General features: G+C 29.1%; 3 protein-coding genes across 5 annotated transcripts; 2 read left to right on the top strand and 1 right to left on the bottom strand.

The window, feature by feature from the left end:
- The first annotated feature begins 9,929 nt into the window (after positions 1-9,929).
- On the top strand, positions 9,930-16,471 carry LOC107172908 (uncharacterized). Its single transcript, XM_089222830.1, has 3 exons — positions 9,930-10,089; positions 13,407-13,567; positions 15,045-16,471. The coding sequence occupies exons 1-3, from the start codon at positions 10,069-10,071 to the stop codon at positions 16,102-16,104; spliced, it is 1,242 nt and encodes a 413-aa protein (XP_089078956.1). The 5' UTR covers positions 9,930-10,068; the 3' UTR covers positions 16,105-16,471.
- Positions 16,472-20,076: 3,605 nt separating this feature from the next.
- LOC149056775 (52 kDa repressor of the inhibitor of the protein kinase-like) lies at positions 20,077-20,430 on the top strand. Its single transcript, XM_089223176.1, has one exon. The coding sequence runs from the start codon at positions 20,077-20,079 to the stop codon at positions 20,428-20,430; it is 354 nt and encodes a 117-aa protein (XP_089079302.1).
- A 467-nt stretch (positions 20,431-20,897) lies between these two features.
- On the bottom strand, positions 20,898-26,440 carry LOC107172911 (uncharacterized). 3 transcript variants are annotated; one of them, XM_089223844.1, is made up of 9 exons: positions 26,017-26,440; positions 23,960-24,098; positions 23,435-23,778; positions 23,059-23,158; positions 22,921-22,990; positions 22,691-22,858; positions 22,405-22,611; positions 22,147-22,346; positions 20,898-21,325 (listed from the first exon to the last, which is right to left on the bottom strand). In XM_089223844.1, coding segments are annotated over exons 1-9 (1,332 nt in total). In that variant the 5' UTR covers positions 26,120-26,440; the 3' UTR covers positions 20,898-21,324. The 3 variants fall into 3 exon arrangements, with proteins under 3 accessions (XP_089079970.1, XP_089079972.1, XP_089079971.1); XM_089223846.1 differs by having other exon boundaries at positions 23,558-23,778; positions 26,017-26,439; XM_089223845.1 differs by lacking the exon at positions 20,898-21,325 and having other exon boundaries at positions 22,146-22,346.
- Positions 26,441-27,080: the final 640 nt, after the last annotated feature.

The raw sequence follows: 27,080 nt of genomic DNA, 5'->3' as shown, positions 1-27,080 counted from the left end.
ATTCCAATACGATATTATAATTGATTATCGTTTGGTGTAAGGCACTGCTGCAGAATGATACAAATATAATTCATGATTATAATGATATAACATAATTATCGTAAACTACTCAAACGCCGTGAATTGTTCGGACATAAGTGTCGACCATAATGTAATATAATTTTGTCCTGCTGCAGTAGAAGTGAAAGCGAATGCTCTAATAACAACACGAACGATTATGTTTGATCTAGAGACGATCAGTTTTTTTTAAAAAACCATTATTACATTAAATATTAATGTTATCAATGTTATCATTATTTGTAGTGCTAACGAATAATGATATAGGTATGAGGTAGGTACTCGTATATAGTATTGTATATGATTGTCGTTTATTTTTCGATGACCGTTATATTTATGGCCGAGATAAACATTCATAAACGGCCGTGACTGCTACAGGGGCCTCGGGTAAAATTATATTTTAAACGCGTCGTGAATTTATCAAATCGCCATATTATACAGGATGGTTGAAATTTTTGACTTAGGAAAATAAATAATGACATTAACACACATAATTAGGATGTAAAAATCCAATATATTTATGTTCGTTTTTATTGAAAAAATCTCTTATGCAAATACCTAAAATAAATACATTTTATATTAACCTAAACACGCACATTCATCGAAATATTACAGGACCAAAATTTTCGATTTTTGAATTTATTTGAATTTATTTGAAATTATAATATATTTTATAAAACCTTGCTGCACAATACATATTAATATAAAAAATTGAAAACACAGTGAAACCTCCTTTAACGGACACCTTTCAATAGCGGACACCTCCAAATAACGGATAGAATTTTGGGAACGGTGAAATGTGTACTCACTGTATTTCCCCTCTTAATAGCGGACGACGTTTAAGCGAACTAGAGTGTCCGGTATTTAGAGGTTTCACTGTATTGTTTTTTACGTACTATTATAATGTATCAATGATGTCCGTAAGTGTAATAGGTAACAATTCTACTATTCTAAGCATTTTTAACATCAAAACTATTATTTGCTACATTCTCGAGATTTTTTTTTAATTATCACCTGATTCACAATTATAGCGATTATGCAACTTTTAATTTTAAATACCTAGGTAACTAAATATTTTAGGTCACTCAAAGATGTCCCATGGACATCTTATGCGCAGAGAAGAACTTGCAATGTGCCTAATCTGCGAAGAACCTCTCATAGTGAAGCCCCTTCTTATCCACTACCGTATCCATATAGATAGCAGAAAAAGTCTAAAATTGCCCGACAACCTCTTTGAAGCCCTCAGCCCTACATATGATAACACCAACAAAATAATCACATTTTTACAACAAATTGATACATTATATAATCTAATTTAAGAATCTATTTATAACTATATTTTACTATGTACTAAATACTTAATTTTGTTGCAAGCAAATAACCTTAACAGTTGAAGCTGTTCCATGAATAAAAAATAAATAAATATTTTGTTAAAATTGTATTCTATATAATTAATAATTATTATTACACAGGTACACTAGATGTTGTAGTTGTTAAGGAAATATACAAGTTCGTGAAAACTTAGCTATTAAATCGAGGAATACGTATTTGCTTATTTTTATTTACTTTTGCATGTTCAGCGATAAATTATTAGTTAATGTAGCTATAATATTATATACACTATTGTATGCAAGGAATAAAATATCAATATTAATAATATTATAATGTTTGGATAAAAGTGACGCACGTAGATGAAAGAACCCGAGGCTCTAACACCATTGCGCAATCGCGGCAAAACTGTAGGTATATGTGATTACGATAACGGACATTGTTGTTAGACAATAATAATAATATAATTATTATACGCCACCGATATTACGTAGATCACCAAACTGGAAGTGGCTACTGCAGGATGGACAGTACTATTACATGCCACGTATCATAGTATTAGTATATATATATATATATATATATATACATAATAAATAACAATACATTTTAAATTTCATAGCACGTGAGATGACTTCTCAGATTATATCGGGCCAGAGTATGCATTATTAAACAATCATATATAAAACATAATATAATACAATATTATTATATCAACGGTCAGCTATTACTTATTTTCAGTCTGTCTGCCATAAAAACGTTAGCTATATATATATATATATATATACTTCAAAATAAAATTCAAGGTTTATTGAGACATACTAATAACCTAACCCTAACCTATCATATATATCGTGGAAATTAAAAAAAAAATTCTACTATGATCGCATAATACTGAATATACACGCTATGCCGACTGAACGTCTTGTAAGAAATGTCGATGAATCTTTATTTAATATTGTACATTTATACATTAGAATAACGTGTTCATATTTTATATTGTTTAAATATAGGAATACGTAATATGGGTATAAAGTATAAAATCAAGAGTTTATAATTTAATTGTGTATAGTAGTAATTCATCGAGTCACGACGGATAGACAATGATTAAAGTATTATAATTTTATTAAGTTAAAAAAAAAAATCAAATGTAAAAATATTATTTTAGTTGGTTTGTCTTGAATCATATAATAGGCAACTTTATGAAATAAGGGGCGATTGTAAACTCTCCCGATTTTAATGGCATGTAAACTCTCCCGATGGTAAACTCTCCCGGGTCTAGTTCAGTACTACCTGAAGAGAACATGTAAACTCTCCCGGGTCTACTTCAGTACTACTAAGCTAGCTGGGGAGCATGGGGTATTATTCGTTTTACACAGTTATAATTGGTTGAGCTATTATAGTCGATATTGTTTTAAATATTTAAATTAAAAATACTTTAACGGTAATTAAATATCTAAATGACAAATACAAGTTAACGCAAGATAAATACAGATTAAATACGGTAATACAATTCATAATAAAAATTATAATCACAATCTCTGCAGTATAGCCTGCAATTCATAGAGAAGCAATAACATTTAAAATAACTCAGGAGAGTTTGCACATTTCTTTCAGGTAAACATACTCCATACTTGTAATATTGACCCGTGAGAGTTTATTCATTTCTTTCAGGTAAACATAATATTTACCCGGGAGACTTTACCATACAATCGGGAGAATTTACCACCGCCCGAAATAAGATTCATTATTCATCCTACAAAGTAAATCTAAAAAAAAATCTTAGAACTACCTTTAACTGAATAAAAATTATAATTCCTTCCTATCCTAACGAAAAGTTATAAACTATAAAAATATTCACATTTTATGATAATAGAAATAAAAATAATTCAATTTTTGCAACAATGCAGTAAATATTACTTCCATACGCGTTTTGGTATTTATTTTGTGTATGTTTATAAAAATATAATATATTAACATATTATATTTTTTTTATTTATCTACCTAGACGTCATTATTTCCAATCAGTTAATCGACGGAAATGATTAATGGAAAATGATTAGACTATATAATGCGAATCGTATTGTGCTTGCTTAAAGTTAAAAAAATAATATTAAAGTCATGTGGAATTAGATTAAAAATCAGTTCATTTTTGTATGATCAAATCATTGTAAATAGCGTATGATGTGCTATAGAAAATGGTTGAAACAACTATAAATATTCAGGTGCAGATCTGTAGGTATAACTATAGGTATTATCCCGATTAAACATTTTTAATGAAACAATATAATATGGAACGTTTACATTTGTCCGACTCTGGGTGCACGTTGATGGCTCGATTCGAGGTAAGAATAATGAAGTCGATTATTATAATGATATATAATAATATAATATATACGTCTATAATATGTTACCAGCTGTATGTTCGTGATACGTGTCGCGGATCAACAGTATGGATCATGACCCCGATTTGAACTTTGTATATCAATCAGTATTAATTGCTATATTAAACAGGCATCTACTTAAGTCTAACACTTACTTTTGCAGTGTACCTATAATATAAACGTATACTAAACAATACGAACGTCATATGATAATATGACCCGGTGTCAACAGTAGTATCTATTACCTATAGGTCAGAGATGATAAAAGTTATATGCCTACCTAATTGTTCAGCTCTATGACGTTTATAGTTACATCCTTAAGATAAATACAAAAAATCTGATCAAAATTGTGGCCAGTTTTTTAAAATTTTTATTGAAATTAGTATAATTGATATATATTATATATAAAATTACTTGTCCATCATCGCCTATCCGGAACCGCTGAAGCTATAAGTATGAAATTTGGACAGTATCGTTTCGTTTTGTAATTAAGCACATATTAAGAAAGGAGTTTTAAAAATTCGAACCCTACAGGGGTTAAAAGGATTATATATAATATAAAGAAAAAAAATTGTTCGTTTGAACGATTTAATTTCTAGATCTATTTAAAACTGGTTTTAAAATTATTTTACCATCAGAAAGCTACACATCCACAATCCTATGAATCTATAATAGGCTTTTTATATTATTTTGATAAGTCGCCTTTAATTTTTTTAGGTAATGCAAATTTGAGATTTTTTATATAAATAATAAATATAATAATAATATTAAATATATTTTTATATATTATATGGCTGCTATTAGCTAAACAATTTAGTATGGATGATAAGAAATTAGCAGTTTGTTATTAGGTACCAATTAAAAATTGTATCACCTTTACAAAGTCAAAAATACGATAAAATATTATGATTGAATATACTTTTAGTCCTGTATTTTAAATGACTGTTAAAAATCTTTTATGGAGATTAAAATAGGGTAAATTAACGGGAATTTGTTACGAGAAGTTTCGATCATGATGACTAGATGGGTGCCCGGGTAAAAGCGACGAATTAAACAAACATTTTGAATCATATAGGTAGAGTCGTTTTTTTTAACGGGTAACGAAGTGCACGCGCGGGGATCATCTAGTAAAAGATAAAGTCAATATTAAAATGTTAGTAATTTTTATAATAATTTTCCATCATTAAACATTTTTTTAGGAATTATTTTATTTATAATTTAATATGTGAGTACGTAACTTATTTACACTCAAATTACCAACTAATTGAAGTATATTTAATGCATTAACAAAATTTTTTATATTAAACACACTATTACAAAGTGAAAATGATCATCGCGTTTCTCAGAATATAAAATATAAAATATAAATTTTTAATTTTTAAAGTTTAAGAAAATGTTAATGGTACCTAGTTACTTATAAGTATAATCTACGAGTACCTAATATAAGCTAATCCGGAAAGTTTCAATACTAATAAATTATTGATTTGTAGATATATAAAAATATATAGAATTATTATTATGGTAACATTACAGTACTAATACACAACCACATGCAGTATTCAAATGATTTGTAGTAATTCATAGATAATTAGGAGATACATCTTGGATCATTTAAATTTAAACAGAAACTAAAACATGGATGAAAAGTAAACGACCGAAGCCAGACGTAATAATTACGTTCATTATTCTCATATAGTCATATTTATATGTATATAACTTTATTATATAGGCATGTTCCACGGATAATACAGACAACTTTTTAGCCAACTAAAATAAGAATATTATTAAACTCTTTAAATGCGAGTAATTCGAATACAAATATTATTTTAGCAAATTTCTGTTCAAATCAATGAGGCTTAAAAGTTAAAATACCAAACTGTAAATGCTTTAAATTCAAATCAAGTGGAATGAGAGACTGTAGACTGTCTATAGTGGCAGTCAAATGCTTTATACATATATGTATAAACAAAAATTAACTACTTGGATATTTTTTAATTACATTGAATATATATATACGACTGCGGAGTTTCGCAATTTTATTGTTTGGCGTGGCATATTTAACGAATACGTATCTACATACGCGTGCTTAAGCTATTTAGAATACAATTTAGCGTCGTATATAGTGCGTGTATCGATCACATCTATGCTGCTAAAATGCTATGCTGCTAAAATTCCATGCTCGCCACTGATAATATTTTTGAGTACATAACCATGCTTCTTGTACCGTAAACTTGCATAATTTTTTAGTGTGTTCAACGATGTCGGGAAATGCGCATTATATATAACCAACAAACAACTGCTGGAATGTGTTTTAAAATTATATATACCTAGTACCTATACCATACATATAATATATTATACATAATATACACGCAAACGTGCACAATAATGCATTGGTATTTGTATCCTCAATTATTTATAATAATATGTGGAGTGTACGAATGCCCATCATCTTACGCAACGACCAATGAAACACAGCTCGGGAAATCTTAAACGTCTTCAAAATATTACTGACAGTATATAACATCATTACATCACTTTAAATTCACTATAACGTTTTATATCTTAAAATATTGTAATTTGTAAAATAATTTTAATTTTCTTATGATTAATAGCATTAAACGCATCTATTGGGGTGCTCACAAGCCTATAGTAAAATTTTAGATGTAACATTGTGTAGATTTAAAAAAAATAGAACTATGAACAAGACAAGTTTGAACTTTTAAGCCATTTCAAATTTAAAATAGATGTTAGATAAATCTCGTAAATATATATAATATAATAACAGGAAAAAAGCATATTTTATCACAACTGCATATTATTATGGGCAAATTATAAAATATGTCCAAACTACCTCATAATATAAGTAGTATAAAAGTATAGATACTACAAAGAAGTGTGATGTTAATAAAAAATAATACTGAAATATTATTATTGTGAATTCAAAGTGACCACAAGAAAAAATAATATTATGTTCTGCGATCGTCACGCGTTTAGCGATGCATCTGTATAAAGACTTACTTTTAAACATAATACATGTACATATGATTTTTTCCGATAGGTCTTGAATATTGATGAAATTTTATAATAACCAATAAAAAAAACACGCATCATCACATGTTATTTCATCGAAAATAGAGAGTGAAATGAGTGAAACTTGTTTGGACAGAAAACTATAATACTTATTAGTTATTATATACCTATATATGTACGGAAATAACGCTAAATGTAATCTTATATATAGGAGTATACATGCGATTGGTAATTTAATTTTTAATGATAAAAAATCTTTAAAAATCAGATACGAAACAACACTAAATTTTATTTGTCACACGTTTGTTGTTAACGAAAAATATGCTTGTAACTTTCAGGTTATTTTCTAAAACAAATTCTAAGATTATGATGTATATTCATATAGTCACTTTTTAGTCAAAAAGTGTGTGCATTTTTTTTGTTTCCGTGAGTGTATTAGTATTTTACCCATCGACTCCATAAAAATAATTAAATTATACGATTGAAAATAATTTTTTGTCGCGCCTGCACCGAAAGTTTGGTTTTCGACCACGGTTGAAGCGTTCGAAAGCGTCCTTTTTCCGTCCAGCGGGCGGCAAAGTGGAAATCCCCAAAGTGCCGGGCAGAAAAGAGGAAATCCCCAAAACTGCCGGGCGGAAAAGAGGAAATTCCCAAAAGTGCCGGGCGGAAAAGAAGAAATCCCCAAAAGTGCCGGCCGCCGCGCGGGCGCGTATCCCCTGCACATCCAGAAACTAAAATGTATACCTACCACGGTTCTTACAAAACATAAACTTTTGGTTACATCTTAAATGTATGTTTGTATAACCTCCTTGCATGACGCATATTTTAAACATATTTAATTTGCACTGTTCCTAGATAAGTGCGTCGAACGATGCGTTAGTAATAATATAGTATATTAGTATAATAATCTTATCAGTTACAATAATAAAATATACAAAGTGAAAATTGTAATTTTGAAATAAAATAAAATGTCTTCCATGAAATTGTTTTTGTAGAATAGTCTATAATTGTTGCATAGATCCCTGCATAACCTTTTCCATGAACGCAGGGGCGTGACATAAAATAGTATGTGTGGCTCACGCGGGAAGGCCATTTCAGTCTTGGGCACACGACACCCGCGACTGAAATGGCTCACTTCCCGCCCTTGCCACACAATATACTATTGAAATGTAGTGTTTGATATTTAGGTATAAGTATACTTATCTGCACAACAATAAACTGAAATTAAATTTTGTTACAATTTTGTTAAAATAGCTGATTAGGTATATATAAACATAAACACAATATAGGTAATATGTATATGGTAATTACACATATATTTGTACTTAAACTTTTGAGAAATCAACAAAAATTAAATTTTTTTTCTTTGTTTTGCCACTCTGAATTCGGTAAAATAATTGCGTTACTAATACTTTATAGTTAATACTTTATTAGGTAAAAAGTTTAAAGTTTAAACAATATTAACTACAAATTTAAGTTCAAATGTATATTCTAATCTACTATATAATTTCATAATTCATGTTATACAGGGACTTATAAAGTATTCACAAATCACAACAATTATTTGTCATAAGTAAAATATTAATTAAACGATTGATGGGTTCGACATTAGCTACTCGAATTTGAGTTAAATACTCGTAATTAATAATTAGTATAAAATATTTCTTTGATGATTTTTTACTATTTCAACTTCTATAAAAATATATTTAGAGAACCTGGGCACTTGTCGAAATTTACCAACATGAATATTCAACGGTTAGATACAAATTCACTTAATAACACACATGGCTTGAGTAAAGCAACTTTTCCACAACAAATTTTTAATTGAAAAAATCCATTTTGAAACTATGAAATAAAATCATTAAGTACAGTAATAAGAATAATTATCAACAAATTAAGTTTAATGCAAAAAATTTTAATCTTAAATTCTTATTATAGCAAAATATTAAAAAAATTAACATAAATATTAAATATAGGTACCTACTGTTAAATAAAATTTTTTTAAATAAGTATAATTTTGTTTTTGAAATAAGGAATAAATATACGAGAGTGGGAATCAATTATTATTCATATTTTAAAGTCGAAAGGTTTTATATAGTTAATAAGTTAATTTGTATATATTTAACCATATACATGAATCTTATTCAAACCAAAAAGATTACATTTGGAACGAGTGAATAGTAAGCTCAAAAAAAAAGGAATAACTGTATGATGGTGATAATATAGTAATAATAAATAATTTCGAACAAAGATCTAACGAACACATAATATTCAAATAAATTCGCTTTTAAAATGTTTACCTTGACTTAACTGTAAATACAAAAAATTGACTGAATATTGTATACGTTGCTTAATTAGTTCTGTATAGGTAAAAGAACTGTATACTGCATTAAGAATAAAACAAAATATTATGATTATAGTTGAATCTGTAGTAGTCAGTGCACTTAAAAAAAAACTTAAAAATTCACAGACAAACGTGAATTTCTATAATATATTTCTTAAAGTTTAAAAACGTACGTATTAGGTTAGAAAAAGTACAATAATCATAATAAATTTAAATCACCGGAGTAATAACGTAATAAGTACTAAGTAATAAGTAGTATTTTTCGATGTAAGACGTCGTTAAATAAAAATTCGAAATGCCAAGAGTCGATAACTTTAAAAAACTACAACGATACCGTATATGCGTGCAGTAATAAACAATATTACAGTTACAAGATATCGTTTGAAAACTCGTCGTCGACTGCATATAGCACTCATCCTCGCGTAAATGATCGGTACAACGCGAACTGATCGAGGAAGCAGTTGACGAAATGAAAGATCGCGTGTCCTCAAACTCACGTATTAGATAAACTTGTGCCGCGAACGCATTATACTCGTTATCATAAAATTACGTATTACACAATCTGCAATGCTAAGACCAAGTCATATCACAAGCGATAATAATAATATTACATTTCATATGTTCGGTGTGCAGCAAGTCTCCGCCGCGCAGTCCAAGTATTTCGGCGCGCGCGTGAAAGTCATTCGCCTTCCGCAGTTGCGGCGCTGGAAGAAAGTGCGTGCGTATATTTATTTCGGTCTTCTTTTCGGGGGAGGATATGGTAGGGACAAACGACCTTGCCCCGGCAACGGCGAATCGACTCGATATAAAACGGTTCGGAGGTTTGATACTACATGTCAATCGGCAACGGACTTGCAGACATCGTGGTGGCTCGCAGCAAGTAAAAACAATCGAACGCACAAGCACTGTTCACGAAACATTATGGACCGCCACCAAATAGTGGTTAGTACCAAATATTTATATACATATTTCTGATTTTATTATATCACAATATCGATTATTTATCATACAATAATAGTATATTTCAATTTAAATGTATTCGATTCATTCAATTTGCGTTTTAAGAACAATAATAATTTGCATGATTTTTGGGAAAAATAACAAAACCGTCCGTTTTATATATTAAATTTCGAATTGTGCGATATCATATTATTATTATATTGAGTTTTTGGTTTTTATTTCTTTGTACATTGCCGTCACAGTGGCATGTCATTATTATTATTTGTAATTTTTCAAAACCGTGCGTCAAACTAAGTGGTTTTTTTTTAATCGACGGAAATATTTATCTATATTTGTTTTTATCTTTTTTTCAAAAACAAAAACTTCTCTGGTATCATATTTTTTTATTATAAAACAAACATAACTCACAATAATAAAAGTTTTGAAATACCGTTCATGCTATTCAAAAATCTTATTTCCATTATACATTATTGTTTATGTCTATATAATATATTAATATATATATATACCTTATTATATCTACACTATTATACCACACTTACTATTCTAAATATCTATTTATCGTGCAGATACATCTAAAGTGTATATACAGAACAGATATTATTATGTCTTTGAGCATATAGCAACTCACCGCGCCTGCAATCGCGTATAATTATGATTTGATTTCACATTATAATATATTTCTTTCTGCTCACAATAGAACATCACGACACAATATATAATATCTATTTATAATATTTATTTCAAAATTTCTCTTCTTTGCTTTTTCGTATACATAGTACATACCTATATACAACTTAAATAATAAATAATATATATATCCTTCGTGTAAATATAATTTCCCGTGATTCGTGCGAGCAGTACGGGGCAGTATAATATATATATGTTTTGTACAATATAATAATAATAACAAAATAAGAATAGCGCTTTATATTTGGGCCGGGCGCGCGCACAACACAATAGTGTTCTTGCTAGTAAATTGCTATTATAGTTCGAGCGAACAACTGTTCTCATGGGTACTTTCCCGCGTGCTTCCGGAGACTTTAACGCCGGAGTAACAGTTCTCTCTCCACAGAACATTTTAGTCAAAAACATGAATGTATAATACCATTTTAGTATGAACTAGCTTCGTCCTCGAGGAATTTGTACACATTTTGAATATTCACTTCCAGGAAGTAATATGAAAACATATTTTTCTGATAATATTCAGCTTTTCACCAATTATACTTACATGCTACATAAAACTCCATACCTATTTGTAATTGAAAATCACAACCTTGTTTTTTTAGTCATCTCGTAATCAGACACTTGTACAGTAGGCCAACCGCCATTTTTTTATATCAAGATTTCCTTTGCCATTAACTTCATTGCTTAAAAAAAACATAATATTTCTATTCGTACCAAACGCGTTTGTAGAAGTTTTTTTTTCGTTAATAGGTAGTGCGCACGCATATACCTACCTATATGTATGATATTATGTATATGTTGGCAAATAATTATAAATATTAACAAATAAGGATGGTGTGATACCTATAAACATATAATATTATAACTTTAACGGTTGTAAACGAGGGCAATTTGGTGAAACGTTATCTTGTGCATTATTTAGATAATTCATTTTGAACACGATCGGGCGCTTTTGGATTTTAGGTCAGTGCGACTGGTTTGCCATCTGCGGTATGTATTTTTTTATACATAGGTTCTACCGCCAATCGATTAATAGTTCCGTATACAGGAAATTCAGCTACATATATAATATTGTAATATAAACTCGGTAACATACACAAACAGATTTTCATCCAGAATCAACATGGCGTATTATAGACATAATATTTTAACATGTTAACGGATCCATACAATTTCCAACGATTTATTTATATTTATAAACATCTTTCCGCGGTGACCCTTTTCAATGCGCCATTCGTCTATTAATATGTAGATGCGTATAATATTGTGCACACTAGCGTTATGCATGTATGCATATGCTGTATAAGGTATGCATTTATTATATACTTACACCAAAACCGGGCATCAATCGAACCGAACAAACTACAGAAATTCACTAAAAAACATATTAGAAAATACCATTTTATTATGAAATTCCTTCAACGATCGTATAGTTTTATATTATTCAAATGTTCACATATTCTATCGATGCCATTATAATCTGCTCAGTCGCCGACATTAATTAAACGGATATAACAGTTATATAAAAAATTTTATATGTGCGACTAGTTGTCGTCTGGTATAAATGCGATGCTTTAAACTGTACCTATACCTAATATTCAATTCAACTTTGTAGTCCATCACTGCATTTCTGAAAGATATAATACCTTGAGCGCTGAACTTTCACCATAAACATAAGATCTCAACTCTACATGTTATTTCTATACGAATAAATAATAATAATAATATATCGGATATATAGTCGTTATGCAATGATAAAAAACTGCGTGCAAGGAAGGGCGACATTGAAAAACAAAAAAAAATAGTTAAAAATACACGCTCTTTTCGCCCGGGATGCTTTCACCGGTTACGCCATACGCCCAAACCATTTTATTATTATTTATTACTCTCCGAATTTATTATATTCTGGACCAAATGTATGTGTCACGTTAAAACAGCGCTTGATTTTTTTTTCAAATTTTGCACAGCTACTAAACTTTTGTAGGTACTATACATACTATTATGCCATACAACACGACTCAATTAAATTATTTCCTTGATGAAGCGTAGGTACCTACCAAATACCAATATGATGTATAAGTAGATAATGTGAGTAGATATATGTACTCATAGATCTGCAGATCTGTTTTTAATATATAGAAACGACTATAATAATAAATTATTGTTTATATGTACCGCACTTAAACCAATAGTTATAATATATAATATCATGAATAATCATATATTATTATCTTACGTAGCGCCACCGTCAAGTGAGTATATATTTCGAGTGAAAGTCGAGTTCAACTTTTAGTCGTGATTTCCGGATATTAAAAAAACAGCCTCCTACCCGAGCATACTTGAGAGTCAACTACTTATGCTGCTGTATAATATATTTCCCTAGGACGTAAACCATATTATATGTAATATTACTATACATGTACGCGTTTGCGGAACAGTGAAAGCGGCAAAACGCGTATATACTTAAATTACTACCTATATATAATATAATATAATATATACATTGTATACCTATGTCCTATACTAAATGTCTAAATATACAAAGATCGCAACGATATGCGTGTATATTTATTAATATTTAACTTATTTTTTACTCCCTTTTTCTTGTACAGGTGTTCCTGGCGCTGTTCGTCCACGTCACACTTGTCTGGTCGAAGGCAGTCGACTTGCCGCAACAGCAAGTGGCCTTCCCAAATGACGACACGTCATCGACATCGTCTCTCAAGCGGGAAAAAAAGTCTCCGAGTAACGATTATGCTCAACCCGGTCTGCAGTAAGTACATACATTCAGTCGGAAAAATTACTTTAATTCTGTAGGTAGGTGCCAATGGGTAGGTTATAAAAGGCATCTTCGATACCAACAACCCTATTATACGGTTCATAATATAGACGATCGCAAAAGCATTTGGTAGGAATATGGTATACCGTTTTTTTTGTTGTTTTTTTTAATTCGACTGACATTTGGTGACCTTAAAATCTGAATATTGGCTATTCGTTGTCGTCTTCCGGGACCATTTCGTTTTTTCCTGTTATATTATTTGTTGTGCTCATTTGAAGCAAGCGTTCTACATACGCAAATCACGTTTTACCAAACTCGTTTACCATGATTATACTGATAATAGTAAATAAATAATAAACTTATACCTACACATAATTCATAAAATGTAAATGTCATCACATAATTTAAAATAGTTTTAAAACTATAATTAGAAATGGCTAGATATTATAGACATTATGTAGACTACATTATTATAGAGTACATATTATTGTACACCACTTGTGCCGAGCGTGATGATTACCATAAGATTTTATTCTTGAAAATGTCATGATTTCTTAATTCATACGAACGAGCATTTTCATATGATATAACTTACTCGTTAAATATTTGAAAAAAAATATATACTTATCTGGCATCAATAATTATTGTATTTGCATCCATCCCTATAAAAAACGTACGTTTTCACCAAGCCTGTTAAATAACATCTATTTTTAATAAGATAACAGCTAGGTGGGTGTTTTTAAATACATCTCTCGTTATATTCATATTTATCATCTTCTGTAGGGGGTCTTACGATTGTTCCGTAGTGAGTTAAGTCACAATCATACAACTACGCGAAACGATGGCGGTTCTTATCGGTTTTCAGCACTAATAAAAATCCTCGTGAAATTACTGATCCTCTCTTCAGACATCCCATTTAATTTTTTTTTTTTTGAACTCAATTGCTTTTATTATTATTATAACAAATATTGTTTGGCGAATAAATTACGAAATGTATAGAGAAAACTGTGAAAAATCGATACCCACCATATACGACTTTCAATACGAAAACGATGACAATAAAAAGGACTACGTGAGTACGTATAGGTAACGGTATATATATATATATATACCGACACGACTATAGCACCGAATTTTTATAATAATCGAACAATGATATGGGAAATCAAACACGGAAAATCTATTGTAAAATAAAACGCACGTGGAATATGGTTGTTTTTAGAAGACTTTGTATTCGATGATGAATAGACGAAAGAAAGAAAGAAACATAGGTGTTAAAGAAATTTAATATGCAAACGCAATATGCGCATGTATTGACATATCATCACTACACTGGTGTGAATTTTGCAGTATGATTTTTCACTATTTAATCTCGAGGGTGTTGTAACGAATATATAGCAGAAATTATAAATATATGTATATATATATAATATGTAACTAACATGTGTGTCGTTTTATACTGTATATATAGGCAACCGGTAGTCGCACAAAGCCGCATCGGAGTGCCAGACCACGGTTATGGTATCGACGAGCACCATGATCACCATCATGAACACCATCACGAGCCACTGAAAGGCTACTGGAAGAAGAAACTCATCTGGAAGCCTGACTGGGTTAAAACATGGAAACCAGGCAAGAAACAGATCTGGAAGCCTTCATGGAAGAAAATCTACAAGCCAATTTGGGTACCAACAAAGAAACAGGGTTGGAAAGAAGTGCATGTACCGGTCTGGAAAAAAATATACAAGCCAATATGGGTGCCAATCAAAGTGCCAGCGTGGAAAGAAATACAAGTACCAGACTGGAAGAAGATATACAAGCCAGTGTGGGTATCCATCGACGTACCAGCCTGGAAGGAAATAAAGGTGCCAGACTGGAAGAAGATCTATAAGCCAGTGTGGAAGCACATCGAAGTACCAGCGTGGAAGGAAGAACAGGTGCCGGACTGGCATAAAATACACGTACCTGAGTTGGTCAAGGCATACGTACCCGGATCTAAGCACTTGGGCAAGGACTACCACGGATGGGAGTACGAAGCGCACGACCTGTGGAAGAAGAAAGTCGTATGGAAGGTCCACTGGAAGAAAGTATGGAAAACAGTGAAGAAGCAAATCTGGGTGCCATCCAAGAAACTCGAATGGAAGGAAGACTGGGTGCAAGTGTGGAAGCCCGCGAAGAAACAGATCTGGGTCAAGGACAAGAAGTTGGAGTGGAAGGAAGACTGGAAGCAGATCTGGCGCACCGAAAAGAAACAGATCTGGGTTCAAGACAAGAAGCTCGAATGGAAGGAAGATTGGAAACAAGAATGGAAAACAGAAAAGCAAGAGATCTGGATTCCAGACAAAAAATTGGAATGGAAAGAAGATTGGAAACAGATTTGGATACCCGACTGGAAAGAAATTTGGCTGCCAGCGTGGAAGAAAATCTGGAAGCCCGTGTGGATATCCGAATGGTTCCCAATAGAGGAACACCATCACCACCACGAGGAGCACCATGATTCTCATGGTCATGATGGGTACAAGAAAAAATGAAGACTGAATTGTTTCGAATAATCGCATCATATATTACCCATGTTGTGTACATATAAATACTTTGTAAATATTGTTATTTTTATATATTAAGTTGTTAAAGTGTTTTAAACTTCTTATCATTAGAATTATAATAAATGTAAACCAATATTGGTTTTCATTTATCATGTTACTATAATGTGTACCTATACACAAACATTATCCTTCATCTTACCATTAAAAAACACTATTTTTTTAAACCCTTACTAGTGTATTAAGCCATATAAAATCAAAATAATTGTTTTCGTAATTAATATTTTGTATCGTCATTAATACTGTAAAAACATAGCTACATTTTTAGAAATAATAAATTGATATGAGCAGTATTCAATTTTAATTTTTTTTTTATTTCCCAAACTACCTACCTAAATTACCTGAGTAGCTGAGTCAATGTATCTATTTTCAATTATTACAGAATTAGATATTAATAAAAAAAAATTGGTTTACAACTTAATTGTTCATATTAAAAAGTTGTACCTTCCTGTTATTAAATTACTTAAATTAAATAGTATATGCAATTATTTTAATAATTGATTATAGTGCTTTAAAAATAGTAATATATAATAACATTTATTACGACAAATATTGTTATTTTTAATGTTAACTAATAAAGCTGTGATAAATTTTGAGCACCAATAAAAATATTGAAAACATCTAGTTAGACAACTCAACCATTTTTTATAGTACGTCACCACAGCTTTTCTCTTGCCTCAATAAATTACTCTATAGGATTAGTTATTTGATTTAATTGTTAAGATTTATACATATAATTTTAAATATAATCCCAGTTAAACAATCTGTGGTGTTATTATTTACGAAAATCTTATCATTTATATTACATAGGTAGTATGAACATCCAAAATGTGTAGGTTATTATTTTTAATTTCATTCAAAAGACATTATTATAATACTAGTTGGGTCTTGGGTGATATTATTTCAGAGTACATACTTGACTGAAAAATTCATCGATAAGTTATTAAATAATTAATAAGTAATGACTAATAACAAATACCGTTGAACTTTGTAATAAACTTTAAACGTGTAGCAGAATTAAAACGGTATAGAATATTAGTAACAATTGTCAGAAAAGTAATAGGTATTTTTAAATGTTTGTTGACAAATGTTTTTTTTTAATTTAAGAACAATAAGAACATAACAATTTAATTATTTTTGTTTACTTTCTATTTATATGATAGATAATGTACATAGAAATTATTAAAACTGTAAAATTACAGTTATTATTTTAAACAAAAAGTAACTATGTAGGATTACACAGTCAATAATAATTAATAGTTATTTAATCCATCCACCACTTCTACGTCTAAAACGCGCCCCCCCCCCACGACCTAATTAGTTAAACTCAACCTCCAAGTCTCTATCTGTATACGGTTATGTTTTATATAATTTTGTATTAGTTATTGTAATTATGTAATTACATTTTACTTAGTTCACTCATCTGTTTATCTGTTTACATTTATTTAATTACTAATATTTTTTATTTATATTTAACTATCAATTATCATTTTAAAATGGCCTAAAAATTATGTTCATTATATCCATAGATGTAGATAGCCATAGGCTAGGAAGTTTTATTATTAATTTAAAAAAAAAATAGTTATTTAAGTTATTTTATATGAGGTGAATCAATCTAACACAAAACACTAATTTCATTATTTTTATTTTTATATTAGTAAAATATTTTTTGGAGTATTTTATGATATATATAAATTAAATTTCGAATAATATGTTCTTTTGAATGTACCACTAATCACGTTTTCTGAGTGATCAGTACCTATACTTTAATATAAATTAAAACACTGAAATCTAAATATGTTTAGAATTATAAGAATTATTCTATTCATTACGATTTTAAAGTTTGGTTATAATTTAATGTCACCTCAAAAATATTAAAATTATACAAATACCCAATAATATGGTGGATTACGTGGTCCACTAGCTCATATTATAAACTTAACGAATACCTCCCATGAGTGAAACTCTAAAAATTACAAATACATATACAAAGCTTACGAATAATATAACAATTATCAGGCATCACCAATTAAATGTACCTATATTAACAAGAAATATATTTATGATTTTTTTATACTTATATATAAATTTTGTAATAACTAATAAGTATTAAATAGGTATAACCATCATTATTAATTGAATTAAATCTTGTGGCAGTATAGGCATTGCCATTAATATATTATTATGGGCAATGTGAAAACCATAAGCTAGTTTATGTGTAAATAATTATGTCAATCATTTAAAAATGTTCCACGAATTGTAACTTATAATATACAAAATAAATCACTTACCGTAGTCGAAGTGATGGTGTTTGCAATACCTCGAATGCTCGAATTATAGTGTTGTAATGAAATGACCAGACTCAAGACATTTAGAAATGACAATAAGCTCGTAATTCATGCATGTTAAATGCATCAATATCGTTAATTAATTAAACCGACAACAGTAGATACTATTCAAACTAATCATTTTTATATTTATTAAAATTAAACACCAAGATGTATAAACTAACAAACTGACGTAGACGGTAAAAAAAAGTACACAGAAATGTAGTCTATAAATTTGGAATGTTATGTGAAAAAAAAATAACGAAAAATGAAAATCACAATACACTTATGTACCTAGATACTTTTTTTCAGGTAAATTTAGGTATTAACACTATTAACGTGTGCCAACCCCACGATTAAAGATATACTTTAATCGTGGCCAACCCTACAGTAATAATTACTCTAAGCCTATAGTTAGGTTAGTTCCCGGAATTGGGGATTTCATGGAGGAAAAATAATAATTTGTACAAGCGCTTCGAAAGTTCAAAATAATTAATGACGAACGTATAAGAGCTAAGAGCACAATTAACAAATAAAAATAGTAAGTGCACATGTTTGTTAGCTACTGATTTTCATAACTTTTTGATGTATTAGTTTCCAGGGTTTCGCTCATGGAAAGCAGTACCTAATATATTGTTTTTTTAAATATTATTTTTACATTGTGTTGTAATTCGAAAACGAATAACTGTATAGATGGGCACTATTAATTGAAATTAAACAAAATATTTGTTTTGTTATTTCTATATCTAATATATTTTATTTTTTAAATGAATTTGAGCGCGGGCGCCCTGTCCTCCCTATTTATTTTTCATTAATTTAACTCTAGTTAATTTATTACACGGTGTTTTAAACATTGAGTAGGTATCTCAAGGAGATATAACATAGAGGATCTCTAATAAACCATTTGTTAAATAACACCAGTCTTAAGGACACGCACTTATTATTTATTTATTTTAAGGTTTATGAGTATGTCATAAATGTTAATATTATACTGTTTTGTGGAATAGACTCAATTTTGAATACTTCTGAACCAAGGCCGTATATGGGGGGGGGGGGTTCAACCCCCCCCCCCCCCGAAATATTTTACAACTAATAAATTTAATTGTATAAGTAACTTAATTATAATAATTTGCTATGTGGCCATTTGGCCATTTGGGTACCTAATAAAGTAATAATATAGTAACTAAGTTTGATGGCGATTTCTATAATATATATTATTATTACTCTGAGAATATAGGTAATATAATATTATTATATTATACATAGATAAGTCATACAAGATTAGAGACGTTTTGTCGATAGACGAAACGTCTATAAATACTTAATATATTATCGAACAATAAATTATCGATCGTATTGTCAATTGTCATTTTATCTCAAAAAACTCCATGATATTGTCCATAGTGTCAGTACTACACAGTTAAAGCATTATTAATAATTTTATCGTGAACAACTTCAAGCAAGATTTAATAATCATAAAAAACAAATTTCTTCACTGCACAAGTTGTTACCAAAGATATGCAATAAATATGAAATAGATGCAAACGACTTCGAAATATATTCAGAATTTTTGGATATGGAAGTTTTGCCAACAGAAATTCAACTTTGGAAAAGAAAATGGTCTAAAAAACCAGAAAAAGACCAACCAAATTCAGCTATTGAAGCATATATTAATTGTAATTATGAATATTTTCCAAACATATCTTTTCTTTTGAAGCTTTTAGCTACATTGCCAGTTTCGACTTCTACGCCAGAACGTACATTTTCAACCATGAAAAGATTAAAAAACTATTTACGCAACTCATCAGGCCAAGAACGACTTACAGGTTTAGCTCTTTTGAGTGTTCATAGCCAAATTCATATCGATCCGGCTGAAGTTATTGATCGTTTCGCCAAAGAAAAAAACCGACAAATAGATTTTGTGCTATAAAATATTTTTAAAATTAATAATTGTATATAATATAAATTTACTTTAAAATAATTAAAATGCATTAATAACATAGTAAAATGTGATTTTTTTTTAAATAAATGTTTTTTTTAATTACTTAAAATGAAAATATTATTTGATTTAAAACCCCCCACGAAAATTTGTTCCAGCTACGGCCCTGTTCTGAACTATGTATCAACACCTCCTCCTATTTTGGTCTAGAACTTTTAATCTACACACTATAATTACTAATATAAAATAAATATTATCTATTTCTTATTATGGCACTGGTTAATTTAGCCAATAAGAGGAAAGAATAAGGTTTGGGCATAAACGACAAGTTTATCAGTGTATAAGATAAGTACAGCGACACCTATACTATACTCAATAAATCATTAAGGATACATCAAAGGTGTTAAAATTTTAATTTCCTTTATGATAAAGTGATAAGCACTTAGAATACATCATAATATGAATAGAGTATAGTAACATAATTTATTATAATAATCTAAAAATATAGTACAAAATAAGTGATAATTTATTAAAAGAGATAAGTATGTCATACATCATCAAATAGCTTAAATAGAAATTTTAGGTATACAATTTCATAAAACACAGAAGACAAATATTACAAATGTTAACAATATTAACTATTCCTTTTCCCTTTAAATGTTAATAAAAGCAAAATGTTTTTTTTAGTGAACTCATTAATTTAGCTAACCCCAGTCATTATAATTAATTAACATGATATTTAAAATACATTTGTCTTACTAGCTTTTACTATCAAATAAATGGATTTAAGAATTTTAAAACAGGTTTATGATTAAAAAAAAAATAATATAGTATAAAAGTAAATGTTTATAACCAAATTATTAAATTCTTCAATGGTATCAATGTTCTGAAAAAAGAAAAATATGAATTTTAATTAGGTATTTTGATTAAAATGGATAATTTATTAATCAGAAAGTAAAATTGTATACAGTAAATATAAAGTAACTCAATACACCAATTATACTACATATTTTATGATAATAAATTAGGGTTCATATTTTTTAGTTCAAAAAGTTGAAAATACATGATATAATGATAAATTATAGAAAGTAAGTATCAAAATTAAAATAACAATATAAGTATGCTTTTTAAAAAATTAACTAATTACCTAAAGACATGCCAAAGAAACTAAATATCTCCATAACCCTAAAATATTCTCAAATATTTAAATTCAAACATTTTTTTAATAAACTCTTGAATCATATCTATACTTTTACACAAATACTAGTATTAATAATATGAATATATTATGATACAAAATTAATAAAAGACCAAAAGGGCTCAACTACACAGAACATAACCAAAATTAACTTCTTTGACATACAAATTCTAGTATTTTTTTGACTAATTTAACAATATGATCTCTTATTTTAATGGATAAACAACATATAAAATGTGTGTGGCCTAAGGAACTCACAGATGTAACCCACTATTTTAATTATTGTTTATCTAATTTTTTTAAATTTGATAAAGATGATGATCTGATCAAAAAATTGAGGTCATCACAAGATGTTGATATTCAAAAAGTAGTTATTAATTCACATTACCTAATAATAATGCCTGCATACATTTAAGTAGTGTGTATGTTGAATATTTTAAAATAAAACTTACAATAAGACTAAAGTAAATTATAAAATATACACCATACCAAAATATGAGTAAACTTACTAAAGCTGTTCACATATGGAGTTTAAACAATTTCTATTTGGGCGGATTGAAAATCTAGGACTTTGTGGTACAGTAATAGGTCTTCCAGATTTTCTTATTAATACTGGTTTATATTTTTTGATTGGTTCTGGTTTATGAATAGTTTGTTGTCGCATATTTTTAATCAAATCCATTTCTTTTTTTTTCATTTCTTCTTGTCTCTAAAATATAATATTCATAAGTAAGTTAAATGAATATTATAGAAATCAGCACTATTACCATTCTTGTATTTTCTTCATACTGTGAAAACTTCTCCTTCATTTCAAGTTCAAAAACCATCCACTCTTGAGCTCGTCTTTCAGTATTTAAACGTATATTTTTTGGTTCAGTATATTTTTTTTCATGCTTAGGAACAAATGGTTTTTTTTTTAAAACCGTAGCTGGCCGGGCTTTAAATGACCACTGTTGCTCAGTACTTTTCACACTCTATATGTCACAGAAAAAAATATAAATTATACTTCGCATAATTATTTCATGATATTAGTTTTTATATAAATTAATATACTTGAGGTTTAGTAGCACATGATTTACGAGATTCAAAACTAAATGGTTTTGGAACAGTATGCAATTGTTTTTCAAGTACTCTGATACCACCATGGGCCAGTTCTTTGTTTTCAACCACTTGAACTCCACCTTGAGAGTTGAGAACTTTTATCTTTTGAGGTTTGTTTCCCTAAAAAATATAATATAATATATTTATAGCATTAAGTATTAAATGACAATGAATTGTATTACCACTTTGATACTGCTTGTAGGAATATTAATATTTAGGTTATTATAATTTTGTTTGTTTTCATTACTGCCCCTAAATTAAATTATACACCAATTAAAAGAAAAAACAAAATGCAAAATGTTTCAATTAAAATTGCTTACTGTTTTGGTTTATTTTCAACAATGTTATTAGTATTATTTGAGCTAATACTTGGCTCAAAAGCACCAGGAAAGAGACTTCTAGATTTGAAAACCTTTGAACCTAAAACAAGTAAAAATGATAAAATCTATCATACTTAGTAATGGTATTTTATGTTTTAGTTATTGCAGTACTAAATTAACTACATAGTAACATGCATAAGATGATTGATATATAAACAAAATGTGCAACTAAATAATAAAAATGCAAAAAATAATTGTAGTATATTTATATTAATGAAGAAAGTAGCTGTTAGGAAATATAAATAAGAACTACCTACAACATGGGCTAATAGAAAGCAAGAAGACAAAAAACGAGCACCGGATGAAAGTGACTCACCAGCTGAGACAGTGGGTTTAGAATGAAACCTAGGCGGTGTGTTGTTGAAGAAATTCCTGACTTTTTCAGCAATACTCATGAATTTTTTCGAACTTTTATCTAATATAAGATTATCTTGCGAACCTGATTTTATGTGTTCATATTTGTACTCGGATTTAACAACAGAACGAGTGCGCAAATCTAACTTAGGCGTGTTTTCCAATTCATCTAGTCTGGTAATCATAGCATGATGTTTGATCCGTGGCAACTCTAGTTCAATTCCTTCCACGGTAATTGAGTGTCTGTTATGTAATTTTGATGTTCTCGACTTCTTTGCAGAACGAATTAATTGATGAGCCAATGAACTGTTAAAATATAACTTATTATAGATATTTACAATATTAGTGAAAAGTCTTATATTTTATCTGAATTTAAAAATAAGAATAATTGTTGAATATTATTATACTTAAATGATTTTAAACAAATAGGTTCAAAGTAGATTAAACAAATAAAATACGATAAAAATTTGATAAGTAAAATACATACTTGATATTTTGATCATCAAACTGATCAGGTGAAAAATTCTCTTTATTTTCCTCTAGAAGATCATTGCCATCCATTGATGATTTTTTGACAATTCCCAAATTAGGTTCAGATTTAGCACTTTCCATTTTTTCAACATAATCTAACAATACAATTAGTTATCAAAACATTATGTTTAGGTAGGTACCCTATTTTTCAAAATATATAAGAAATATGTAGGTAGTTTTAAATAATACTAATACTTACCAATAGAAATAATAAACAAAAATAAAGGATAAAATAAGTACCAACAATCAATGGATTTGAAATGAAATAATTTATAATAATTAGGTAGGTACTATTGTCTATCACTGAAATAATGTACTAGGTATATCAAAATATAAAATGCATATAAATATATACTCTTTAGTTTAGATATTCTTAAAGTTTTTATATCTGCGTAACATCTACAGTTTGAAAATTTGATTTAGGACAATCGATCCCCGGACAATTAGTCCCCGCAAAAAAACGCAGTATGCGGACAATTGGCCCCCGTCATAATTTATACACGGACAATTGGTCCCCGGCTTAAAAGTTAAATACAAAATATTTAACAAAAAAAAAATTAATAAGTTAAATACTTAAATATGATGGGAGAGCACCTTCATTTAATTTATTGTCAAAATGTTTAAATTTAAATTTAATTAAAAGATTATTATTTATCAAGGGAAATATTTTATTACAGTTTACTAAAAATAGTATATTATAATGCTAGTATAGTAGTATAGATGAGTATACTCAAAAGTTTATAATCCATCAAGATTCGTACCTTATTGTGATATCTTTTTTGTCTAAAAATATTATTAGGTATAACATTATAATTTATAATAACAAATAATACTATTATAAATATTGTTTTACTTATTATAATAATAATAATAATATAAAAAACTTTGGGACATTTTTTTACATTTTAAATAATAGTTATAGTACTATATAATATAAATTATTTTCATTTTGAACTTAACATGAGGCGTAATCAGGTTTTAAATTAGACAAGGCTGAAATGTATCTTTAAGACACCCATCGATCATTTAAATTCCAAAATAATACAAATATAGTTTCATTTTTTAATAATAATTTGAATTTATTTAATAAATAATGCATTTTTTGAAAAGGCATTTAAATCGAGCCCTAATCATTACAAAATGCTGTCTGAGATAGAATAATTATACCTACTCGTATACCTATTCAAAAAATATTGACCTGGGACCAATTGTCCGTGTATAAAATTATGACGGGGACCAATTGTCCGCATACAGCATTTTTATGCGGGGACCAATTTATCGTTTACCGTAAGTAACACTAGACCCCGCACTAGACCTAATAACGATTTTACATATCTTAAACACAGCCTTAGTTCATTGTAAAAACAAAAGCACTTTTTTGGTTGAAAAAAAGGACATGTTTTCAAATTCCCTCCTATCATAGATGTTTGCTATGTGATAAGCATTCCATCAGCCAACGACCTTTGGAAACCCAATGACTTTGTCTAACCAGCAGTTGCATCTTGGTGGGATAATACAAGCTGCTGGAAAAAACTGATTACTGCACAGCATCTTTTCTTAGGAATGAAGTATTAAATGATATTAAATAATATAAATTAAAATAATGATTAACAGAAAATGATCATAGGTAGGTAACTAGGTAAATCCTACGAAATATGAATTATGAATATTAATACCTACCTTTTAAACAATGAATCATAATATTATTAAATACATAAAAAAAAAAAAATTAAACCAATTACAAATAGAATTTATAAATTATAATATGCCCTAGCACTACTCATGTACACACTGAAATTAAATGATCTTACAACAATTTACAGTACCTACCTATAATAAAATTTTCAGACAGAAATTAAATAAATTAGTTTTACAGTCAGGTATACCTAAACCTGGTGGTTCTAATATCAATATCTATGTATTTTTTACTTATAATAAGTACCTACTAGAATGTTCGATGCTAACCAAGAACCAACATTTAATACTAACGCTTTTATACACTGCCGGACTTACCAAAAATTCTGTCAGCACCGTCGTAATTGGCGTTTGCCATCTCGTACAGGTTGACGAACGTCTTAGGAGCGTCAAATTCGAACAAATCATCGTCTTTGTTCATGGTTTTATATCTTTATTACCTACTGACACGTCCGCGGACTATTCGGATACGGCGACGACGTACAAAAGTTCGAGATGCAGTAAGATCCGTTTTAACTTAGGGTGCTTCAGTATTGTGCACTTACGTATTTCACCTTTGAATTTCAATTGTGATTAGCTTAACTGAGTATAAACACTACAGAGTACAGACAATACTATGAACGCAATAAAACAATTATTGAAACATAAGTCGTCAACACTCAACAGTCAGACACTCCGATGGAAATCCCGTCAGTAGTTCAGTCTTCAGTACTCAGTTGGTTTATCAGTTGTTCGTACTTCGTTTCACTATGAATTACGATGAGTCGTTATTCCAAACGTTCGAAAAGTACACACGATCCGATTGGTAGTCGATATGCACTGCTGCCAATAGAAGCGCGTGATTTTAACGGTTAGCCGTAGTGACAAGGAGATTAAACATCCGTCGTTCATAGATAATCAATACGTGCACCACAAATAAGAGCACACATTTAGATTTTTGAAAATGGATAGGTGTACAAATATTATGTCGTGCGAGATTTACTATACACTATACGTCTATACAATACACACACTAATGTACTATGCACAATGGACAGTAATGTGTTACACTCAGGCACTCAGCACCAACAATTTCGGCATGTTTTGTGAATTCTTCAAACGTTTATCAGTGATAATACGCACTAGTAATTACTAATTACAAAACACCAATTTAAAATAAACGTAACTATACGTTAAATCTCAAATTTAAGTTTATAAATAATTAATTGGGGCAAGTATTTTGAAAAATGAATATTGTTATACATTTATACTACAGAGTAGGTGAATTTAACAAAAACATTAGCAAAATAAACCACTTAAGTAGAAACTCAAAATAAATTCAATTTAAAAATTAATTTTTCTTTTATTAAATTTATTCTGTTGTAGTCTAATCAGTAATTAAT

This window comes from Diuraphis noxia, unplaced genomic scaffold (assembly GCF_037042655.1).
Source record: "Diuraphis noxia isolate RWA-SAM2 unplaced genomic scaffold, SU_Dnox_SAM2 contig0003, whole genome shotgun sequence".
NCBI lineage: Eukaryota > Metazoa > Arthropoda > Insecta > Hemiptera > Aphididae > Diuraphis > Diuraphis noxia.
This window is presented reverse-complemented; position numbering and strand designations above follow the sequence as displayed.

Bases quoted from the DNA above. Each gene is read 5' to 3' on its own strand.
- LOC107172911 (XM_089223844.1), bottom strand. From the start codon at position 26,119: ATGAACAAAGACGATGATTTGTTCGAATTTGACGCTCCTAAGACGTTC. The intron at 22,991-23,058 runs GTAAGCAATTTT...AATTTAATTTAG, and splicing joins GTTGAAAATAAACCAAAACA to GGGCAGTAATGAAAACAAAC. The intron at 22,859-22,920 runs GTAATACAATTC...TATATTTTTTAG, and splicing joins CTACAAGCAGTATCAAAGTG to GGAAACAAACCTCAAAAGAT.
- LOC107172908 (XM_089222830.1), top strand. From the start codon at position 10,069: ATGGACCGCCACCAAATAGTG. The intron at 10,090-13,406 runs GTTAGTACCAAA...TTTCTTGTACAG, and splicing joins TGGACCGCCACCAAATAGTG to GTGTTCCTGGCGCTGTTCGT. The intron at 13,568-15,044 runs GTAAGTACATAC...CTGTATATATAG, and splicing joins TATGCTCAACCCGGTCTGCA to GCAACCGGTAGTCGCACAAA.
- LOC149056775 (XM_089223176.1), top strand. From the start codon at position 20,077: ATGGAAGTTTTGCCAACAGAAATTCAACTTTGGAAAAGAAAATGGTCT.